The sequence below is a fragment of the Manacus candei genome, unplaced genomic scaffold, assembly GCF_025592945.1.
Source record: "Manacus candei isolate 608988 ecotype Guabito, Panama unplaced genomic scaffold, ASM2559294v1 h1tg000011l, whole genome shotgun sequence".
Lineage (NCBI taxonomy): Eukaryota > Metazoa > Chordata > Aves > Passeriformes > Pipridae > Manacus > Manacus candei.
In genome coordinates, this window is record NW_026138059.1 from 15,672,388 (window position 1) to 15,692,568 (window position 20,181).

At 36.5% G+C, this 20,181-nt stretch overlaps 1 protein-coding gene across 6 annotated transcripts in view; it reads right to left on the reverse strand.

Annotated features, from left to right (window-relative positions):
• KHDRBS2 (KH RNA binding domain containing, signal transduction associated 2) overlaps window positions 1-20,181 on the reverse strand; it is a 365,578-nt gene that overhangs the window by 46,620 nt on the left and 298,777 nt on the right. For 5 of the 6 annotated variants that reach the window (XR_007902822.1, XR_007902821.1, XR_007902820.1 and 2 more), the window contains exons 7-8: window positions 16,709-16,791; window positions 3,269-3,327 (exon numbers count right to left, since the gene is read on the reverse strand). Coding sequence is in view for 2 of the 6 variants with exons in the window: in XM_051777880.1 (XP_051633840.1) it covers window positions 3,269-3,327; window positions 16,709-16,791 (142 nt within the window). In the remaining 4 variants the exon portion in view is untranslated. Of the gene's footprint in view, window positions 1-3,263; window positions 3,328-16,708; window positions 16,792-20,181 lie in introns of all 6 variants that reach the window. The other variant, XM_051777881.1, reaches the window with a different exon arrangement.

The following is a 20,181-nucleotide window of genomic DNA, read 5'->3' on the forward strand; positions in this document are numbered from 1 at the left end:
TACTTTGATCCTTCTGAGAGACTGGGTGACAAGCGTGTCACAACAGAGCTTAAGAATCTAACTACATGAGAGGGTTCTGTGCTCTGAATTTTCATTCATGGAACATCCCTAAGTCATGGGAAGTAGTGCAATTTTATAAATACTCCTTTCAGCTGACTTTGCTATTGTCTTGGGGGTTTCCTTGGTTGGATTTGAACGGGATGGAATTCTCAGGAAACTTCACAATAGAAAATGAAAAAGTTGTTAAGGTAGTTTAGTTGTGGATTTTAGAGTGGTGAATAGTGTGTAGGAATCCATCTTGCCCAGCCTCAGATAAGTGACTTAGGCCCTTCCTTGTTTAGTACTTCCATCTAATCAAAAGAGATGTGGAACTTCCTGAGGATTAAATGGTGTTTGGGTGGGCTCTGCTCTGAAACACCCCTGTGATTTCTCCAACCATACTGTGAACAATCCATAAATCCATAAATCTTTATGAACTTCTGTGGAAACGGTTTCCCTAGTCAGAATTCTCCACAAGTGCTTTTAAAAGGAGCATAGAAGAACCCATGAGACAAAACCCACCTGCTACTTCTTAGGAGCACAGATAGAAAGAGAAGTCATAGGAGGCAGCTCATAGAGGAGTACCATATCATATGGTGCTGTATAATACTTAGCAAGTAACACAGAGCTCTATTTCATACTTTAAAAAGATTGTAAGTACGAAGTAATGTTACTAGTATTCATTGCTTCGTGGAAAATGAAAGAAAACCTTCTGAGGATTGAGACTGACCTCCCTAAAAATAAGCTGGAAGCAAGAGGATGCATAGGAGAAAGTAAAGAAACGCCTAACTAGTAAATCTTTGATAATTCAGATATTGTTACTGGAATGGATAAGGGTGAAAAGACAAGTTGTTAAACAAAACACCTAAGACATGACAACAAGACACCAGTTCTATGTTCATGTACCATTTGTATGCGGTCTTATTCAGTTTGGGGGAATTCTCAACTGCAGAGGCATGCCAGAAAGAATTGTAAAGGAGGAATATGGCCTTGTTATGGAAGGTAAAATAAATTGTGAAACTGAACTGAGATGAAAGACTGTTGATTTCTGCAGGATGGTGAAAAATGAAGGGACAGCTGATTTTATACAGTGGGATGGATTCAGGAGACACAATGAATTGCAAAACATCCTGAAAACCAAGTAAAAACTGGGAACAGAGAATTAGGGTAAATTTAAGTGAGAGGATGATAAGGGGTGATGCCCCAAATCAGATACAGAGGGAACATCAGTGTATGCACCAGGAACTCAGAAAGTAAGGAAGTTAAGCATATATTCTACAGCTCTACAGCTCTGTATACTCAGATTACCTCCTCAGATAAACGGTGGTGACTTTGGGATGAAGGAAATTCACAGAGAGATTTCCAAAGCACAGAACTAGCAAATTTACTAATCTGCTAAAATAAATGAACCAACAGGAGCACAAACACTTACACATAAACATATCTGTTTTTAGAAACTAGCAAAATTTCAATTTGGAATATTATTCCATGTTTATTCTAGGTTTTTGATAATACTATTTCTGATCTTTTTGCTCAAATGCCAGCTCAAAAAATAGTTCAAGTAAAAACCAAAGCAAGTCCACAGTTATCGGCTATGTATTTTAAGACAAATCTAGTAAAGGAAACTCAGGCATTTTGAATTTGTTTCAGCTGCTGAATGGAAAGAAAAAAAACAGGAGCTGCATGCAGAACATAAACTTAGTCATGACGCCACTGTACGAACACTTTGTAAGCCTTAGCTAATTAGTCCATTCAAAATCCCTACTGGGAAAACAAGTGATATTCTTCTGGTTTTACAAATGAGAGATTGGAAGGAAAGTGACACTACTTTAAATGTCTAGCCCAGACACATAGAGATTCAGCATGGTGAAGTGTAATTAAAAGTTAAACAGTGGGTAATTCTTACTGCTGAGCTCAGACTATGCTTTTCTGCATAGCCCAAAAGCTTAGCAATGCATTCAGGAGAGCAGTGGAGAGGGGAAGAAAGATATTCCACTGCAGATATTAAAAATGCATGGGCAAAAAGGAAACAAAACGAAGGGTAACCAAACCACTCACATTCATACGGATAAGTTATTATTATTACTTGTTTAGCATTGAAAATGTGCTTCACTGCACATTATATTATCCAAATGTATTGTGAGAACTGATTATACAAAGAAATTAAGTTATTTCTGATTATGCAATGCAACCATTTTGACATCTCAGTAATGTCTATTTCTATACCAATACAAAGGAAACTGCAAGTTTGCATTACAGTGACATTTACTTCACAGCTGCATGAATAAAATTATTTCAAGCAGTAACCCTTATATAACCCCTTAGTGTAACTTTGATTTGCAGTATGATTTCCAGCAGCTCTCATTTTCACAATGCTTCAGAAGTCACCATGTAGACACAGGATACTTTATTAGTAGCAGTAAATCAAGCATGACATTTCTCCTGAATATGCTAGGCTCACTCTTTAAGCTGTCAGTAGTCAGCTTTGCTCTATTATTTCAGTGAAACTCTCAGAGTGAGATTCACTCTGCCATCTGATGGTATAGTGTAATGATAACTACTGTTAGGAAAACATGGATCAAAGCATATCACTAATAGCAAGCAACCTAGAAAATGGTTTGTACTCATTGGAGTAACACTTTGTTTCCTTTCATGCCCTTGGTTCCCATGAAGTGGAACTTTTCAAGCTCAGACACAGACTCGGTGAGGAAGTGCAGAATACAACTCTCCCTCTACTCATACTGCTTAGTGTGGCATGAGATGCTCCCTTATCTTAGTACAGTGGGGATTCCCATGGTGTTACAGCACCCTTTCCTTCTTTCCGTTTTGATTTAAGACTGTATTTCAAAATCTCACAAACCTTGCTGGTTGAAGTGATGCACATGACAGCAGCAGATGCATAGTACTGTCAGCACATCAAGCAGATTGAAATTTAACACTGTGAAATATATTCAGGTACTAATCAGAAACTTCAGTGTTGCTGAAGTTCAGTTAAACTGACCTGTGACTGTGAGTAACTGGCTTTGTAATTTTAATTGAAATTGATAAGTCCAATTTTCTGGTCCTACTTCAATAAGTCAAAATTCACCCTAAAGTTACACAAATCTATTTTGTTTGATCTTTGTAAAAGCAGAGAAAGAAAGAAAAGAATATGGAAGTAATTTCTGAGTTGTCAGTGACAGATATTTTCTTTTGATTTCACACTTGCTGAAGGTAGAACAGACCTTACCGTAGCTGTCATAAGCCTCTTCACTTGTTCCATGACCATAGTCATAATACTCAGGCACACTGTAACAAATTCAGAAAGCCATGTCACTATTATTCTGGGTAACCAACTCAAAACAAAAACAGAGTGCAGCAAATGAAATGTATTTTAACTCTCTGACATGATAGTAAAGTCCAGTTAGTTTCAGGGATAGAGCAAGTTTTTAAAACATGAAGGAAAATGTATCAGTGACAATAATGGCTATTATATAGTCCATCACATTTCTTATCTACTGAGCATAAAACAAATTTGATCCGAAATATGTAAACCTAGGAGATGTGACAAAGACTGAGAGAAATTCTATTTGCAAAAATAAGGTCTGCAAAAAGACCATCCACTGTATCATTCAGTATTGTTAAACTGCCAAAAGAGGTGCTAATCTCATTTACCTGTAATTCCAAACATTTATGTATTATCAAACTCAGCACAGTTTGCTTTCACAAAGCTGACTGTACTGTATGGTGTGGAACCTGTAAACTATTTATATTTACCAAAAACACTGACAGGTTTCCAGCTTTGATCCTGAAGAAGAAAGCATGATTCCACTGCCTGTAGAAAGAAACCTGATTCTCCACAGCCTTTTTCCTTACAGTTATTGGATATCCATGGAAAGTTTTTATACAGTAATCAATAAAACACATATTGAAAGAAATGGGGTCAAGGACTGCAAAATCAGACTTATGAGTCTCAAACTCACTTTTTCATTGTTTTCAAAAATTATGTAAATAACATATTAAAACATTACCAAAATATGTTAGATAATAGTTACATCCTGATAATCAGCAATTCCCAGCTATTATGTGGAGAAAATTCAATCTTTAAGACATAATTAAATGGAAACGGAATTATTCACACTTTCATTTTACTGCTATTATAATTTATAGTTTGCACTGTGGTTTTGGCACCTGATACCAAATTCAGGATCAGACTACTTTGGTTCTTGGGTACCAGGCAGACATAACAAGAGTCTCTGCCTAGAAAAACTTGCAAACTCCATGAATTCTACTACATTGTACTTCTTTGATCTGCAGTGAACCAAAGAGAAAATGTGACACTTTCTCTGTGTTAGTTTTCAGTTGTTGTCACTTTTGCTTCTTTTTTCTTGGACACTGTGTGAGATAGACTCACAAAATGAACAGAACCAGGCAATCAGCTCAATATTGCATTAATTATAACATTATTGCTCAGGCCATTTTCCATATTGGATTACTATTTTAGAAATATTAGTTTACCCTTGAGAGAGAAGCTTAGTTGACAGTGGAGTGCAAGTAGAAATATTTCACAAGTGCAACAGAGATAAACATGCAATCTGTAACAATTATTTTCTTAAACTAATTTTGACTTCTTTGTTCACAAACAGCCTGTAATCAGATTTTTAATTTCTTGAACTTAATAGCTATCTATATTATTCTTGGAATAATTTCTGAGAATAATGCATGCACTCTATCTCACTTGAGACCACTGATTGTGTGTATCTGATAACTGACAGTCAAGCTGTTTTGAATTGTGTCTGGCTAGGCACAACTCTCACAGTCAGTTTTCAGCTACAAATGTCTGTGGTGTTTTTTTGAACTGAAAATGCAACTATAATTGTTGTGCAATAATTTCGTTATTTAGCCAGAAGTCATTCATGTGAGTGAATGAATTATGCTGATGTCAGTATCTCAGAGAGGTGAAATCCATTTGCTACAGTAGTTGCAGAAAGTGGCCATACAGATGACATGAAAGTAATACTTTTAAAGATTTTTCCCAAGGCCAATTGAGCTCTACAGAACATAATGACTGCAGAGCGTTGACTTCCTGGATAATGAGAGTCATCTAGTTCCTTGAAAATTAATTATCCAAATTTATAAACCATCCTATTGAAATGGTACAAGAAACATCTTCTATTTGTAGAACATAATAAGCATTCTGTATTATTTTGCAATGATTTTAGTAGCCTGTTAAATGAAATTACAGGATTATGTAAGGTGAACTAAAGCACTGGCAGCATCACGGTTAAATCCTGTATCTAGTCATATATACAAGGTTTATGATTTAGACCTAAGAAATTATTGCAATGTTCAAAACAGAGAGATGACATACCACCCAGATCTGGCAGATAGACATATGAAGAGTCAAATTTAAGAAGCTGCATTTTGGCATACTGCCTGCTTTCCTGGGTAGAAAAGGGTGTTGGACTAGTGAGTGGTGCTAGAGGAGAAGGAACGCAAGAACTCTCATCTTTTGCCAGCAGATAAGAAGTTGATATTTCTTCACAATACATTTTTACAAACCAAAGCAGCTGCAACCAAAGGTCAGCTTTAAAAGGAGAGCATTTGGGACCCAGTCCAAAGGCCAGTAAGTTATCAACAGCAGTGCTGCTTTCTGTAGTCACTGAGCAGGCCTTGAGCTGTTACCCATCAATATAACATCCAGCAGAATGCAAGACTTGCAACAGCAGGTAAAAAATCCATTGCTACGTTATTGTTGTTGTACATTTTTATTAGAGAAAAAAACACACAATCATAGAGAAAATAAGGATGTGAGATAAAAATCCTGCAGTGAACATTTGGAACCAAAATACACTATCAACAGAATACTAAGTTAATACACACACCATTATAAAATAAGAGGCATTGCAACTGTAGAAAGGAAGTAACTTGTTATATACTGCATATTTGATGTCTGTGAGCACAATACTTACATTCCTGAAAACACATAATTCATAGCACAATACATACATGTCATTTAAGTTCTCCAACTTTATTTGCCTCTGTAAGACATCTTTTTCATAGATTTGAGCCAAAATAGCATTTCAAATCCTCTGCCAACTCATATTAGAAAGTGTTTTGAAGAATACCTAAGTGAAGAAAACTTATTTCTTAGTATGAAATACCAGATTTAAACTCATATTTTGTGAGTCAGACTCCTTATCCATTAGTCTGCTCTATTTTAAACCTCTCTGAATATTCACTATAATCTATGACATGAATTTAGTTGTAAAAATTTTCCTCTGTTTTTCAGCAAAGTGAACAAGTGATGTTTATAAAAATGTGTGACAGATTATGGCTTTACAAACATAACTGTTTTTTTTTTTTTAATTCTTAAACTACAGAGAGACATAGTTCATTTGCATTATGGCCAACTGAGAAGGAAACAATCAGGAAATACATTCAGCATAAATAAAACTTGTTTGTATAATTTTATAGTTCTCAGACTGTTCTTGGAAAATACAGTGATCATGAGCTCTAGAAACCTGTGACTCTCTTGGCAGTGCTAATTGGAAACAAAACACCATTATCTGTCATTAGCATTCATTACTTTCAAGCAACATAAAGTGTAATTTACTGAAGTACATGCACCCACCTGAAAGCAGGATGCAATACATTTTATAAAGCAGACAGGATTAACTCATTACCAACTTCTCGGCTTTTATGTGCACTGTACTTTAACATCAGGCTTCTGAAACAGAGATCTTGATATGCCGTGACTTAGACTTGAGTAGCTTTCTATACATAGCACTTGTGGAAAAATTGATATACACAGGGGCATGTACCTCAAAAGTAGTTTAACTGGTTTTGTATCTGAGAAGCTCTGATCTCTATCTACATCTCTATCTATATGAAACTTTTACAACAAAGATGTATGACTCTGTCCTAATTCCTATTCTGTATGCAAGGAGATTAGTAATATGTATATGGTTAATCTTCATAATTGTAACATATTTAGGCTTATTTTTTTAACTTTTTATTTTGGTTAATGTTTTTGAACCTGTTAATTTTAAAGACTTGGGATCAAAGTTTCTATAAGTTTGTGATCTCTTCTTCTCATGCTGATAAAGCCAGATCAGTTTAAAAAAAACAACAACCAAAAAAGACCAAAAAAACCAACACAAGATGTTCCTTATTTGAGAGATAAGGGTCCATTTAAGTGCATTCCACCTGAATTATCTAGGGCTACTATGATATGACAAAGGTCCAAGTAGAGAGACTATCTAAATAGAAACCTTAAAAGCCAAGAGAGGCTTTTAACCTCTTGTTAAGTGGTACTTTTTCAAATTGACATTAGTTAAAGGAAAAGCAAATCCCAGTTTGATTCTGTCAGCACCCATAGGAAACCACACAGGTTTTTACTCAAAAGGCTGCACAGTGCTCTACGGTGGTTTAGGCAGAGAACCACAAACAAAAGAGTTAAGATTGAAGCCACAAAACTGTGACTCTTGGGTCAGCAAGCCACCCAGGGGAAGTGTGATGTTCACCACTCAGAGGTCAGTGGAGATAGGTACAGAAAATCATGACGTTAATGAATAGACTGCATTAGCCTTTGACCAATCTCTTCCTGCAAGAAGCTGCTGGCAAAACACCCTGGGTTAGCAATGTTACCATCTGGTTCCCTGGCTGTTCTTACAGCTGCAGTAATATAAGGCAGCAGAACATTGCAAGAACTAAAGAATTCAAGTACTTCTTGTTCCCTCATACTTTTTGATTGTGTGTGGGTTTTGTTTAGTTCTTCCTTTCTCTCCTTTTGTTCTTTGCTTTTACTTGGTGAAAGGTGCATGTAAGCTTTTATTCTCTAATTGTGGAGCACAAAATGTGGTTGTAGACATACAATGGACTCTCTAAAGCCAAAGCAGAAAGGTACAAGAAAGGGTTCACCTGCTTTAAAAACTGCTAATATGTGAATCTGTACAGGAGAAGTATGTTCTGTAGTCTATCTTGATATATCCTAAAAAACTGAAAGCCTTTGATTAAGACCTGTTGATCTAGACTTAACATATATATTTTCCTGTAAAAACATTTTTTTTCTTTCCTAATTGTCAGTGTAGAGTCGTGATGGCCGATAAAGATACAAGGAGTCAGCTATGTGCAGGAAAGATGTCTTCTCTTCTTCATTTTATTTTATCATCTGCTTTTTTATACCCCTTGTTAGCAGCAAGCAGTATCCTTATTTTAGGTAAGCAAGCAATAGCGTTTTCATTGGCTAGGATCTATGGGAGATACATTTGGCAAAGCTCAAGGCCTTATTGCAGTTCCCACATCCTAGGCTTACCAACTTTACAGCCTACCTTTGTTTTCTCCATTAGGGCTGCGTACTGACTTCCTTATCATCAAGGATACACCCAAAACTTTTCCCAGTTGATATCTCCATCCTGGGAGCTAATAGACCCACTATTAACCCCATCACCTAATGGTTGTACTTTTTAACTCAGAGAGTATATTTTAGTATAATACAGAAATCTTTTATTCGGAAATGTTTGGTCAATTTAAAAAAGAGCTTTTTGATCAACCTCAAAGTTATAACTCTGCCATTAGATAATAATCAGGTTTCTTTTGTGAAATAAATGAATTGGTGCAAACTAGAGATTCAGCTGATGCCAGTGAAGTTCTACAGATCAGATTCATAATGAAACAGATTAAAAACTTCCACACTAACCTTTGATGAAGTAAAAATAACTTGAGATACTTCCATCTTTGTGTCAAAGTACTCAACAATATGAGAGGGAAACAATACTGTAGTTTAGGGCTGGCACTCTTGAGGAGAGATTCCCAGCCTTTGTCAGTTTGCAATCAGCATCTATACTTCAGACAGGTACAGATAAGTGAACCTTTATCACTTCTTAGAGATATATCCCAGTCATGGTTACCTTTAGACAACAGATTCTTGAGTCAAGCTAACACCTAGGATAGCTCACAGGGATCCCTACAGTTGGGATTCAGTATTTTAGAGGGGGGACAACTCATTCTTTTTCACATTCTCAAATGGATCCTTTGAAGTCTTGGTCTCCTATATACAATTATCTCCCTCTTTCCCTACATAATTTTTGTTCGGTAATCTTTGGAGTTCCCAACTTTGAACATGGATAGCTGGTACAAACAGATATTCAGCTCCTATGTTAACAGGATCCTGTCTAATGTTATAGCAGTCATTTTACGTAAGACTGCGTTTGTAATGCTTCTCCCTCCCACAGAGAGAGAGGGAGCCAGCAGGATTTAACAGACACCTGGCCATGAAAGAAAAGCTATTTACACAAAGCAGTATACTTCTGCTTGGAAGAGAGGTGAGCAAGACTTGCATTCACATGAATTGCAATACATGAATAAATTTTTAGAAAATAGTATTTCATAGTAGAAATGTATGAACAAAGAAATAATCCTTCCAGGAATCTGAAACTCACTGGAACATCTCTACCTAACAGAGCATTATATCTATAGGGAAGATGACAAATCTTTTGAACAAAGGAACTTCTCATAGGATTCAGCCTTAAATCACAAATACAGTCATCTGAACACATCTTTAGAACTAATGGAATAATATGGTGAATATTTTGGACAATAGTCTCCCTTTCTCTGAAAGATCAAGTATGATTGTATCCAATACTTTTAACAGAAAAGAATGTCTCCATTACCAGATTACTGGATTTATTTATTAGCTTACAACATGACTGAAGTTAAACTAGATTTCATCTGTCTCCAGCAATTCCATATGTTTGATTTCATGCTACTGCAAATCTGAATTAACAAATATAATAACTAATGAAGGCAGAATTATACAAGCATAGAAGTAGAGAGCCATCATAATTGCAAGATGACTTTGAGTTCTGAACTTCTTGCAAAATACAAAATAGAAACCAATCTGCCATTTACTAGCACATGGCAGTTTTTATTCATGCGTTCTACATTACTCTGTCATTTTCTCATAGACACAGAATTATGACCAAGTATTTCAGAATATAATACAAAATGTCTGCACACACAGTATTTGCAAAGGGAATGATGCAGAATTTTAGGAATTCTACCCAGTTTTAGAGGTAGAACTTTTCTCTACTTCAGAGTAATGAAATTTGATTCCATTTTGCTCATTGAATCAAATAAATGAGAAATGGCATTAGAAAACAGTCTCTGATGATGAATGCCATAACTAGATTGCTGTGAAGATACATAAAATGTCATAATCTAGGCTTCCTGCCTTGATTGATTTCAACAGGTTGGAAATAAAATACAGGGAAATCTTCATTTATGGACAAGCGGATATAAGCACAAAGACAAAATGAAATATGACAAAATATAAATACAATGCATAGTGTTTAAAAGGTAAGAGAGTGAGTAGTAGAAAAAATAATAATAACTAACTTATTTTGCAATGAATTAGTGTAACTACTCTACCTATTGCAACTTGGACTACATTTGTCTACATATTTTTCTATCCAGTAATATTTTGATGGTGAGAGAGAATTGTGCAAACCTCTCATCATATTACCAAAAGATGAAACTATATGATAATTTACTAAATTAATTAATAATTATTCACATTCCCGTCTAACCATTATTTTTAAACTAAGGACAAAGTTCTTTCATTTAAGTATGGATAGCTCTCAACTAATCCGCTGGAACATTTTACAAAGCAAGTAGTCAAAACCAGTGGGATCACTGGGTAGAGTCTACCAAAGAACATGTATGCCCAGCTGAACTATGTACTGCTGTCTTTACAAGTATACTAGTCTGTTATTTTACTTGCAGCACTGTTTTTGAAGAACTCATCTTCAGAAATAGATGTACCTACAAATTCTTGGTATCTGGAGGTCAAGCAAGGGTAACCAGGATGAACTGAAGTTCAGGAAAATACACCCTGCTGAGGCAAATAATTCCTGCAGATAGAACTGGATAAAATATTCTTCCTAAATCACTTTGCAGCATGTCTTTGCACTGAACTGATTGTACTGTAAGCCACATAAGTGACATGGACTGAATTGTGGTCCATGTTCTATTCCTGCATATCAGATCAGAAATAAGTAAGTGATCCCTTAAGCTCCTGTACTAGCAGTCCACACTGCAAAAAAGGAAACCGTAAACACAAGCTGTACAGTAGATAATATGAACTTTGAAAAGAAACTTTTTTCCGCGCTTATTCTTGTTTCTATTGCAAAGCCGATAACTTGTAATATATTCAACTTCAATGGCTGAATATGCTTTTGAAATTTTCTGTGGGTATGAGTCCTTACAAGAATGTGCATCAGAATTGTAAAGCCTATTACTGTTTGAATTAATCGGTATTGCTATGAACATAGGATAATGCTACATTAATATGGTCATTGCAGCTACCTGTCATAGCAGGAAAGTGGACACAGGCAGTGTTTTTCTCCTTTTATTTCTGTTACTAGTTTTGAAAAACAGGAGCCTAATTTGGACGTTGCACACGACAGCACAGCTATAGGTATGATAACTGTATCTTTTGAATTAAATATAATTCATTTAGATGAAAACTATCAGTCAACTTGAGTTTCTCTGTTACCTTTTCTTTTTCTCTTCTTCAGTTCTCTACGATAATTCCATTTGAGCAGTTATCTAACACACAAGGTTTAAAGTCTTCAAATCATGTAAAAATGTAGAATTTATTTCAGACATATTAATGCCATCTTTCTTTACGTTAAGGTATAGATTCTGTACTATCATTGACTTCTTAGAAGGGAAGTTCAGAGATGACATGGCCTATAATATGCAATTCTGCATCAGAAACAGAAGTTTGGTAGTTTGCTCAGCAGATGCAAGATGGGTTTGCAGTGTGGGTTTGACAGAACAAAAAGAAGTCATTGGCCCAAAATGATCGACGGACCAGCACAAAACGTGTAGCAGTGTAGGACTGCTGCCTATCGCATGACATAAATTATTTGCAAGACTAACAGTAAATATTTTGCCAAGAATTGCTTCAAGGCCCTAACATTGGGTTACTGCCATTAGTGATACAGGGTCCAGGCATGCAAGAGAAATGCTCTTTACCTACATCATCTTGCAGTTATAGCGAGGCTGACAGTACGTCACAACGAGGCCTCTGTCGCTGTGGGATGGCATCTGTAACAGCAATGTTGTGCACTATTTTCACCTGTTTTTAACACTGCATTATTTATTCTTCTCGTCAGTAAGTGATGGGTTTCCTGATATTTACGAGTCTATTTCCAGCCTAAGATGGGAGCCATAGACTCTTCTTTCTTTAGAAAGCACACACTCAGCAACTCATTTTACTGCTGAATTATGTTTTTAACAAAAGCCATACAGAAAAAAGATAGAAGGAAAAGCCAAGCAACCAGACCTGGAAGCCATGGCCATTATATCATCTAACTATTCACAAAACCCAGAACTCATGTGTGAACGTTCATGCCAGACACTGTGGAACAGGGAAATAATATCAAACTCAAATTTTAAGCTTCATCAGACAAACATCATTGGCTTCCTTTGCTCTTACCTGTCAGGCACCACTGTTTCCACTACATACAGCTGGAAGATTTATGTGCAAGTGGATTAAAGAGAACATGCCCTTCCTGGTTCATCCCGTGACTGGCCAGTAAGTCCCAGATTTCCTTAGTATCTCTTTTGGCTGTGAGAATAGTACCCTTGAAATGAAACTGTTCATGCTGGCAGAGACACAAAGGTCACTGGAAATGACTACAAATGTGGTAGCAGAGCTGAAGATGGCTGTGCTGGCCATCACAGTTCTCAGGTAATTAATCAGCAACTGAACCCAGTTCTGTCAAATTATTCTGTTGGTTTTGGCTGAGGAGTTTTGCCAGACTTTGCATGTGGTACAGTCTGATCTCCTAACAACCTCTGAGTAACCAAAGAGGCTGATCTTCTAGATTTCCTCACAGAACTTTTCTCCTTTTCTCCTGGTGATCTAGTGAACTCAGCCCATGAATCCTGAACAATTGAAGTTCCTGCTAAGAAAATAAAAAAGTGTATTACATTTTGAAAACTTTAAAGGATTCTCCTACATTTTCCATGTTACAGTTGAGTTGGAAATTGACACTTCTACCATTTTGCATAGCATGTCTAGGATTTATATTTTTAAACAAAGTTGTCAGACTACAGGTTTGGGAGCTGGCAGAAAGGTTTTAAGTGCCCTCTGCCTGACTTTCAAGTGCATAGGGAGTAGTGTATGAAAATTACAACTACTGAGTATCTCTTAGTTTGTCTGGGCAGGCAGACACTCTTATCACTGAAAGCCATCTTCACAACTGCATGGATGGGAGAGGAAGAGAGAGGAAAAAGAGACTTCGTGGAGACTTCATGGAGAAATTCAAAGTACAGTGCAACACTGTGCATGGGAAGTATGTCAGATCTGATGTCTTCTCCTGCCCACTGAAACGGTTGTTTCCTTGCTCTATTTGGTATTGGACAAACTAATTACCTTAAAAACTGTATTTTGAATCACCATGAACAAATTTCTAAAATGAGTGGGGATTCTAAATATCCTCAGTAAATGTGTAGTCTTTCATGGAATCCTGTAAATGGTTATAGACACACCTGGGAAGGGCAACTAGTTCTTCAGTTAAATCTCTGTCCTGAGGTTCCATCCTATGCTCTGGGTTGTCATTATGGGACAGGAAGACAAGGAGGAAAAAGATAGCTTTATAAATACATATTCTGCTACTTAAAGCAGGACATACTTCATGCAATATAGCCTGTATTTGTCACAGCCCATAAATCTCATTTCTAAAATGTCTCCCTAAACATAATAAGGTACAGGTGGCACTTACCATAGTGAGAGTCCTTTTCTCTTTCTTCAGGCTGCTTCTTGTGTCCATTTCAAAGTGTGCTTGAGGTGCCCCTTAGCTCATTCAACCATACAGACTTGTGGGTTTCAGTGCAACCTGATTCTCAGGCTCTGTCACAATCTCTTCCACAAGTGACCCCATCCCACTATTTTTAGCCTAAAAATTGGACTGCTGTTTGAAGGACAGAGCTTTTTGACTGGAGAAGTCCATTAGAGAAGGACCTATACAAAATGTATTGTTGGACTTGCAACACCATCCCTTGACCTTTATTACAGATTTTTAGATAATTTTACATGAAAGTACAGCATCTGAATAGCCCTGGGGATTGAAATACATATGGGTAGAAAGACCCTGGTGAGCAAATGGGAAGTAGATACAAGAAGACAAAGGAAGACAAAGGCAGGGGTAAGAGGTGGTGGTGGTGGTCTGCCCAAACGCTATCTTCACTCTGTGCATGGGGTAAGTCGGGGAACATGGTATGACTTACTATGTGCTCAGCTCTAAAGTACACTGAATTCAGCTTGTGTTCAGACTGTGCCTCCCAACCCATGTGTTCATGACCCCCCCATCCCAAGACATTCTTCTGTTTGAAGCAATGAAGAGAATAAGGCTCAGTCAATGCGCACAGGCAGACAGTCAGACAAGAGTTTGCACCTGCTCTAAAAATTTCCACATTGGTTCCTTAATGAACCATAAAAAGCAATGGGAAACTCTGCCCTTAACAAGAATAGAAACCTTGTGGCGCTCTGCATTAAGCCACTAACTACAATTTTTTCTCATCTCATGCTTTAGAATTTCGGTCACTCCCTGCAGAGGGTAGTTAGGATAATTTTCTGGCTAAGTATGGACATTGCCTACAAGATTTCGTTAATTTTTTTCCTGTAAATCACACACTGGATGAGATGAATAAGTATTTTGAAGAAGTACTGCTTATCTTCTTTCTTAGGTTTGCACATGATATTACGTCTTGATCATATGACTGGAGTATACTATTAAACAAGATCTGAGACTTGGAGAAAACACTTTGATATACACATCTAACCAAATATCTTGGTCATATTATTTCATTGTATTGTATTATTTTTGGCTCAGTAGGGAGGCATTTCTGTGAAGCTAAATGGCCAATAAGGTACAGAAATCCACATTGTTTATCTAATGGTCTATTTGTACTTTAAATCTTTGAAGTGAGAAGTCTGTGGTTCTGAAAGTGCTCTTTTGAAATCAATAGCCTACTTGTGGCATTAAGTGCCACTCAACATGGATAAGTGTGACCACATGTCCTGTCATATATTTCAAAAGGAAATGTTTTAGTTGCAGATTTTAAACAGATTAGGTATCCTGGAGGTAGCTCATGTTAGTAGAAAACATATCTGATGACTAAACTTAATAGCTGTTTAATTGACTAGATTATGTGACTATAAATTTTCCTTCTTGAGTCAAATTATCACTGCTAGTTCTAGCTGCATTATAATACACTCCTCATAAACTTGATATATTTGTCATTTAGTTGCCTGGAACACCAACTTGCAAAGAAATTACAGGTTAATTCAGATGATATAAAGCAATGTCATAGCAGAGAGATTTCCAAGTAATTACTGTTTTTACTTCAGAGGCAGTATCTCCTGTGACAATTCACTCTTGAAGCAAAAGATGAGCTGAACTCTTTTCAAAAAAGTTGGAGTACATTTGACAACATGAATATCTACCTACACAATAACATGATGGCTGCAGCTATTAATGTATAATTACTTGAAAGTGTTGTTAAAGTGTACTTGATGGGATTCACATTTAGGTGTGAGAAATCCTTTTAAATATACTTCACTGGTTATAAAAATACTTATAAAATATTTTTTATCAGCTCCAGTACCACTCACTACAGCAGCTCTGGAGCTGAATGTAATTCTGACAGGCATTTTCATCAGCAGAGCATTCAACAAAAATAGATGGTTAAACAAAAAAGCGAGTGTAAGGTCCTCTGGTCTTTGGATTGCAGAACCCTGTTATGTATACATCACTTTCTTGCCCAGTGAGAATCACATGAACTCAGTTAAAATCTGTGTCTTTTCTTGTCAAAATTTCGTTTGCCTTTCCATAGTCTTATGAGTACTCTTAGCAACCCATAAAGGCACTTTCTGAATAAAAGTCTGAAGCACCCTTTCATCCTCCAGCTTAACCGTGAAAAAGATGTCATTCCATATTTAGTAAACATGGACCAACTGTCAGATTAATGGATGAGTGCATGTGGTGTATGTGTATAAAAAAAGAGGTAATTTCTGTTGCCTCATTTATTGACACAATATAAGATGTGAATGTGACTTTTTTCCCATTATTGCACATTGTAAGGACATAAAATAAATTTCCAAACTTATCAATTCTGAGAGTTGCTGAGAAAGTAACTGGCTGAAAACAGATAGTTTCAGCATTCTGGCATGTAATTCCCTTCTACAGTTTACCTTGATGGTGGATGCAACCAGAAGCAGGTATTTACCATCACAACTACTTTTTTTTTTATTTCCTTCTGGTTTTTCTCAAATCATTGTAAAGGCAATAAATATGAGATGCCCCTGAACACTTCTCACCACTAAAGAACTGCAAAAACAAGTCCAGAATGACATCAGCTAGGAAAATAAAGTAATCGCTTGTAAAAAAATACACTTACTTTGCACCAATTTTAAAAACTATCTGCTTAAATTTTTGTTTCATTTGAATAACTCTGTATATAACATCTGACTGCCATTATTACTTTTTGACAGCTTTTTAAAGTACTGTGAGATTTTGTAAAATTTAATGTGGAAAATAAACCCGGAAATTTATATGAAAAACTAAGAGAGAAAAGTGTACTTTGAAAAAAATAATGTAAAAGTACAAATGCTTACCTTTGTGTTTGGGTAGCATAACTGTTATCATATGCCTCATAGCTTGGATCATCATATTCACCCCCATACCCATCATCGTATCCCTAAGGGAAAACAGAACACAGCTTAGAAGAATGATAAATCAAAGGATATTATCAAGCTGTGAAAATAACTTGCGTCAACATATGCATGGTGTGTTTGCTCAGTATTGTGTAAAATATGTGGCTGATTGAAGAGAATTATGAATTGTGAGGCACAACCTGTACAGTGCAAGGGTAAGAAATCAGTTACTCATTTAAGAACTCAGCTTATTCACTGATAAACTGTGGTGCATTGTCCAAACCACAGTGCTCCAGTGGGATCTGTGTAGAATACTGATGAATGATAATAAAAATAATAATCTCCTGGCAGTCTGTATTACACTATTAAGAATTTTATTGTGACAAAATCTTAATATTCAATCTATTAAAAAAAGAAAAAACAAACAAAACATAACAATCTATGAGAAACAATATTTGCAAGCAAGTAATGCATTATGATATTTTAAAATAACTTAGAGTAAGCACCTTTTCCTTCACTGAGCATCCCACTCTTTTTAAAGTCAGGCTTTTCTGTTACAACTTAACAGACGTTTTAGTACAGGTTCCTCCCATCTAACTTAAGGGTCCTTACTGAAGCGCTCAGACAAATGCTCAGTCTGCCTAAGGTAGAGAGACATAAGTGACTTCAGGAGGTGGTTCAGTTCATCTAATGTCTGAATATTCCACTGAAGGAACTATGGGTAGTTATGATCCATTGTAGCTGACTCTGAACCCAAGAGTGCTCAGGAACCAGACAATAAATAAATAAAGATATAATCCAAGGATGCCTTTTAATATGCTTTTCTTGTATGATAGGACAACAGAATAGGTAGGAAGAAGGTTGTATGGAAACACTTTTTTTTCTTCTTTATGATTTTTAGGAGTCAGTATTTTTAGTTAAATAGAAATTAAACATTTTTTTGTCATAAGGAAACCCATTAAGGAAAGTACTAAAGGAAATAGGAGGTTTAAAAATCTTTGACTCAATATTAATTACAGCAGAAGGCAACTTTTCCCCCCCACAAGCTATGCAAAATTTAGTTAGATTTGGGCAGAAGGGACAGCATGATGCAGCTCCAAAATAACAGCAGTCCAATAAACAATCACTCTAGTACACTATCATAACCACCCAAAGTACAGCGTTGGTTTGGTACTTCATTATTTCTGCTAAATAAACTCCATAATAGTATTGAACAAGACTTCACTGGCACTCCCAAATTAAAGAAAACATTCAATGGAGGAAGCATTCAGTTATGTCTCCTTAGGTCAAACATATTAAATCTGCCTGTTCCTCTGGTGTACCCAGCAACAAGGACAAGTGTGGATTCCAGGTGGGAAAGTTCATCCCTGTAGTGCTGTATGGCCTGAAGGAAGGACAGGACTCCAGATGGTGACCTCACTTCTCAGGCACCAGGTCAACTTGCAGTAAGGGAAAGCCTTTCTGAGCAGGAGGGAGAGTCCCATTTTGGGACTGGGGAATGGCCTCTCCTAGAATCTGAAGTCCACACGAGCCTCATCATCTTCCACTTCATGTGGAAGTGCAGCGGTTTGACTTGTTAACATTAGTAATAGTTAATATTAGTATAAACTCATAGCAAAAAGTACTGTTAAAAACATATCCCTGCACACTACAGTGATATACTGAATATTAGATAGCTAGATACACAATCTTGCTTCTGAGGATAGGATGAAAGAAACAGTGAAACCCAGGAGACAGATGTTAGCCACATGAATTAGTATGCTACTGGGCAGGATCCTGCTACGGTGAAGAAGAGGATGATGCAAGTTCCTATATAAAGTCAAATAGCTAGAGGAAAGACATTTCAGCCTGCTTACCCACCATATGAGAGAATGGGGAAAGCAACAATTACAAATTAGCTCTCTCAGTTTTTTGATGCCTGAGATGGATCAATGTTCAGCATCAGCAGGGCAGAGAACACTTGTTAATATTTGACACCTCTGTGGGTTCATGCTATAGATTTTAACAACCTCCCTAAAGGCTCAGAGTATGTCAATACAGTGCTAATGGTTCAAGTGGAATGGTTGGAAAACAAAGTAAAAAAGCACAATATCTCTTTAATAAAGAAAAATTATTTTCTGGATAATGTTCATTTATTTGTGTAATTCTGTAGGAGAATTATCTCCTAATCCTACAGGTAAGGTACATACACGCAGTTATTAAAAGTTTAATATGATGTATTGTACCCAGACACCTACCAAGCCTTTAAGTGTCTAGAACTGAGACCCAAAAATAGCTCCTTTCACATCCTTAAAGTGTCTTAAACTCACTGAGCATTTTTCTTCTCTTTAACATTCAGCTCCCCAGAACCTACGACTTTAATGTTTGAAAGTATTTCTTGGATGGGCACTTTGAGAGATGAAACACCCAGTTCTCACCTGTTGAGATCAAAAGCTATGAGTTCGATGGTGTCCAAATTAACATATTTTGTGCTCTCTGTGTGACGAGAAGGGTGTTCCCAAAAGCAATTCTGTATAAACCCAGAGACCAGAACCCAAGATAACCTCTCCAAATGCAGTGCAATTTTCTACTCAGCACTAGAGTCAGACTACTTCATGCATTCTCTAGGTCTGTTAGGCCTTATATTAAAAACAAGCAAACAAACAAACTGTATTCAATTGATAAATGTTCTTTATATATATGGTGATAGGAACAGAGCCTTTCTCTTAGAGAAACTAAGTAAGTTACTAGTGCTTGCTTTACCCTCAGCATATTGAAGGAAAAAGGATTACCTACACTGTCAGTGATTTGAATATGACATTTGTTCTTCTAAAATTTCTACAGTTTCATTTATTTCACCGGAAATCTTCACATATATAACACTTAGACATTCCCTCCTATGTTAAGTTTTAACGCCTTTTCATTGAGGTCTGTGCTTTTCAAGCAGAAATACTCTCGGATAAAGTGTCTTCAGACATGATCTGATCAAGATCTCCACGTTAGTCAGAATATTAGAAAACTTGTATAAAAAGTTGATAGGTTCAAGCCATTTAGTTTCAGTGAAGGAGAAGAAAGCAATTCCCTAAATTTTCAGAGTTCTTTGATGAGGTTAATGAGGGTGCAGATAAGCATAACCTGAGGGGAACAGCATCTTTTGAAAGTTACTGATGAATTTTGATTCTCAGGGATATTCAAGGGAATGTGGTTGGATGCCTGGGAAGACTCTTTTCCTGTGTAGGAATGGTAGCTGCCACCACCATTCAGAATAGAAAGCCTACCACAATAAACTGGAAAAAAATGCAATGGGGAACCATTAGAAATAGTCAATGTCAAATATCAATGTCAATGTCAAATGACAATAGCCATTTCTAGGGTAGGTTTTTGTGCCAGGCTATCTTTTCTCAGGTATTTCTTACTAAAACAACTTTCCCAATCATAAAAAAAACCCAAAAAGA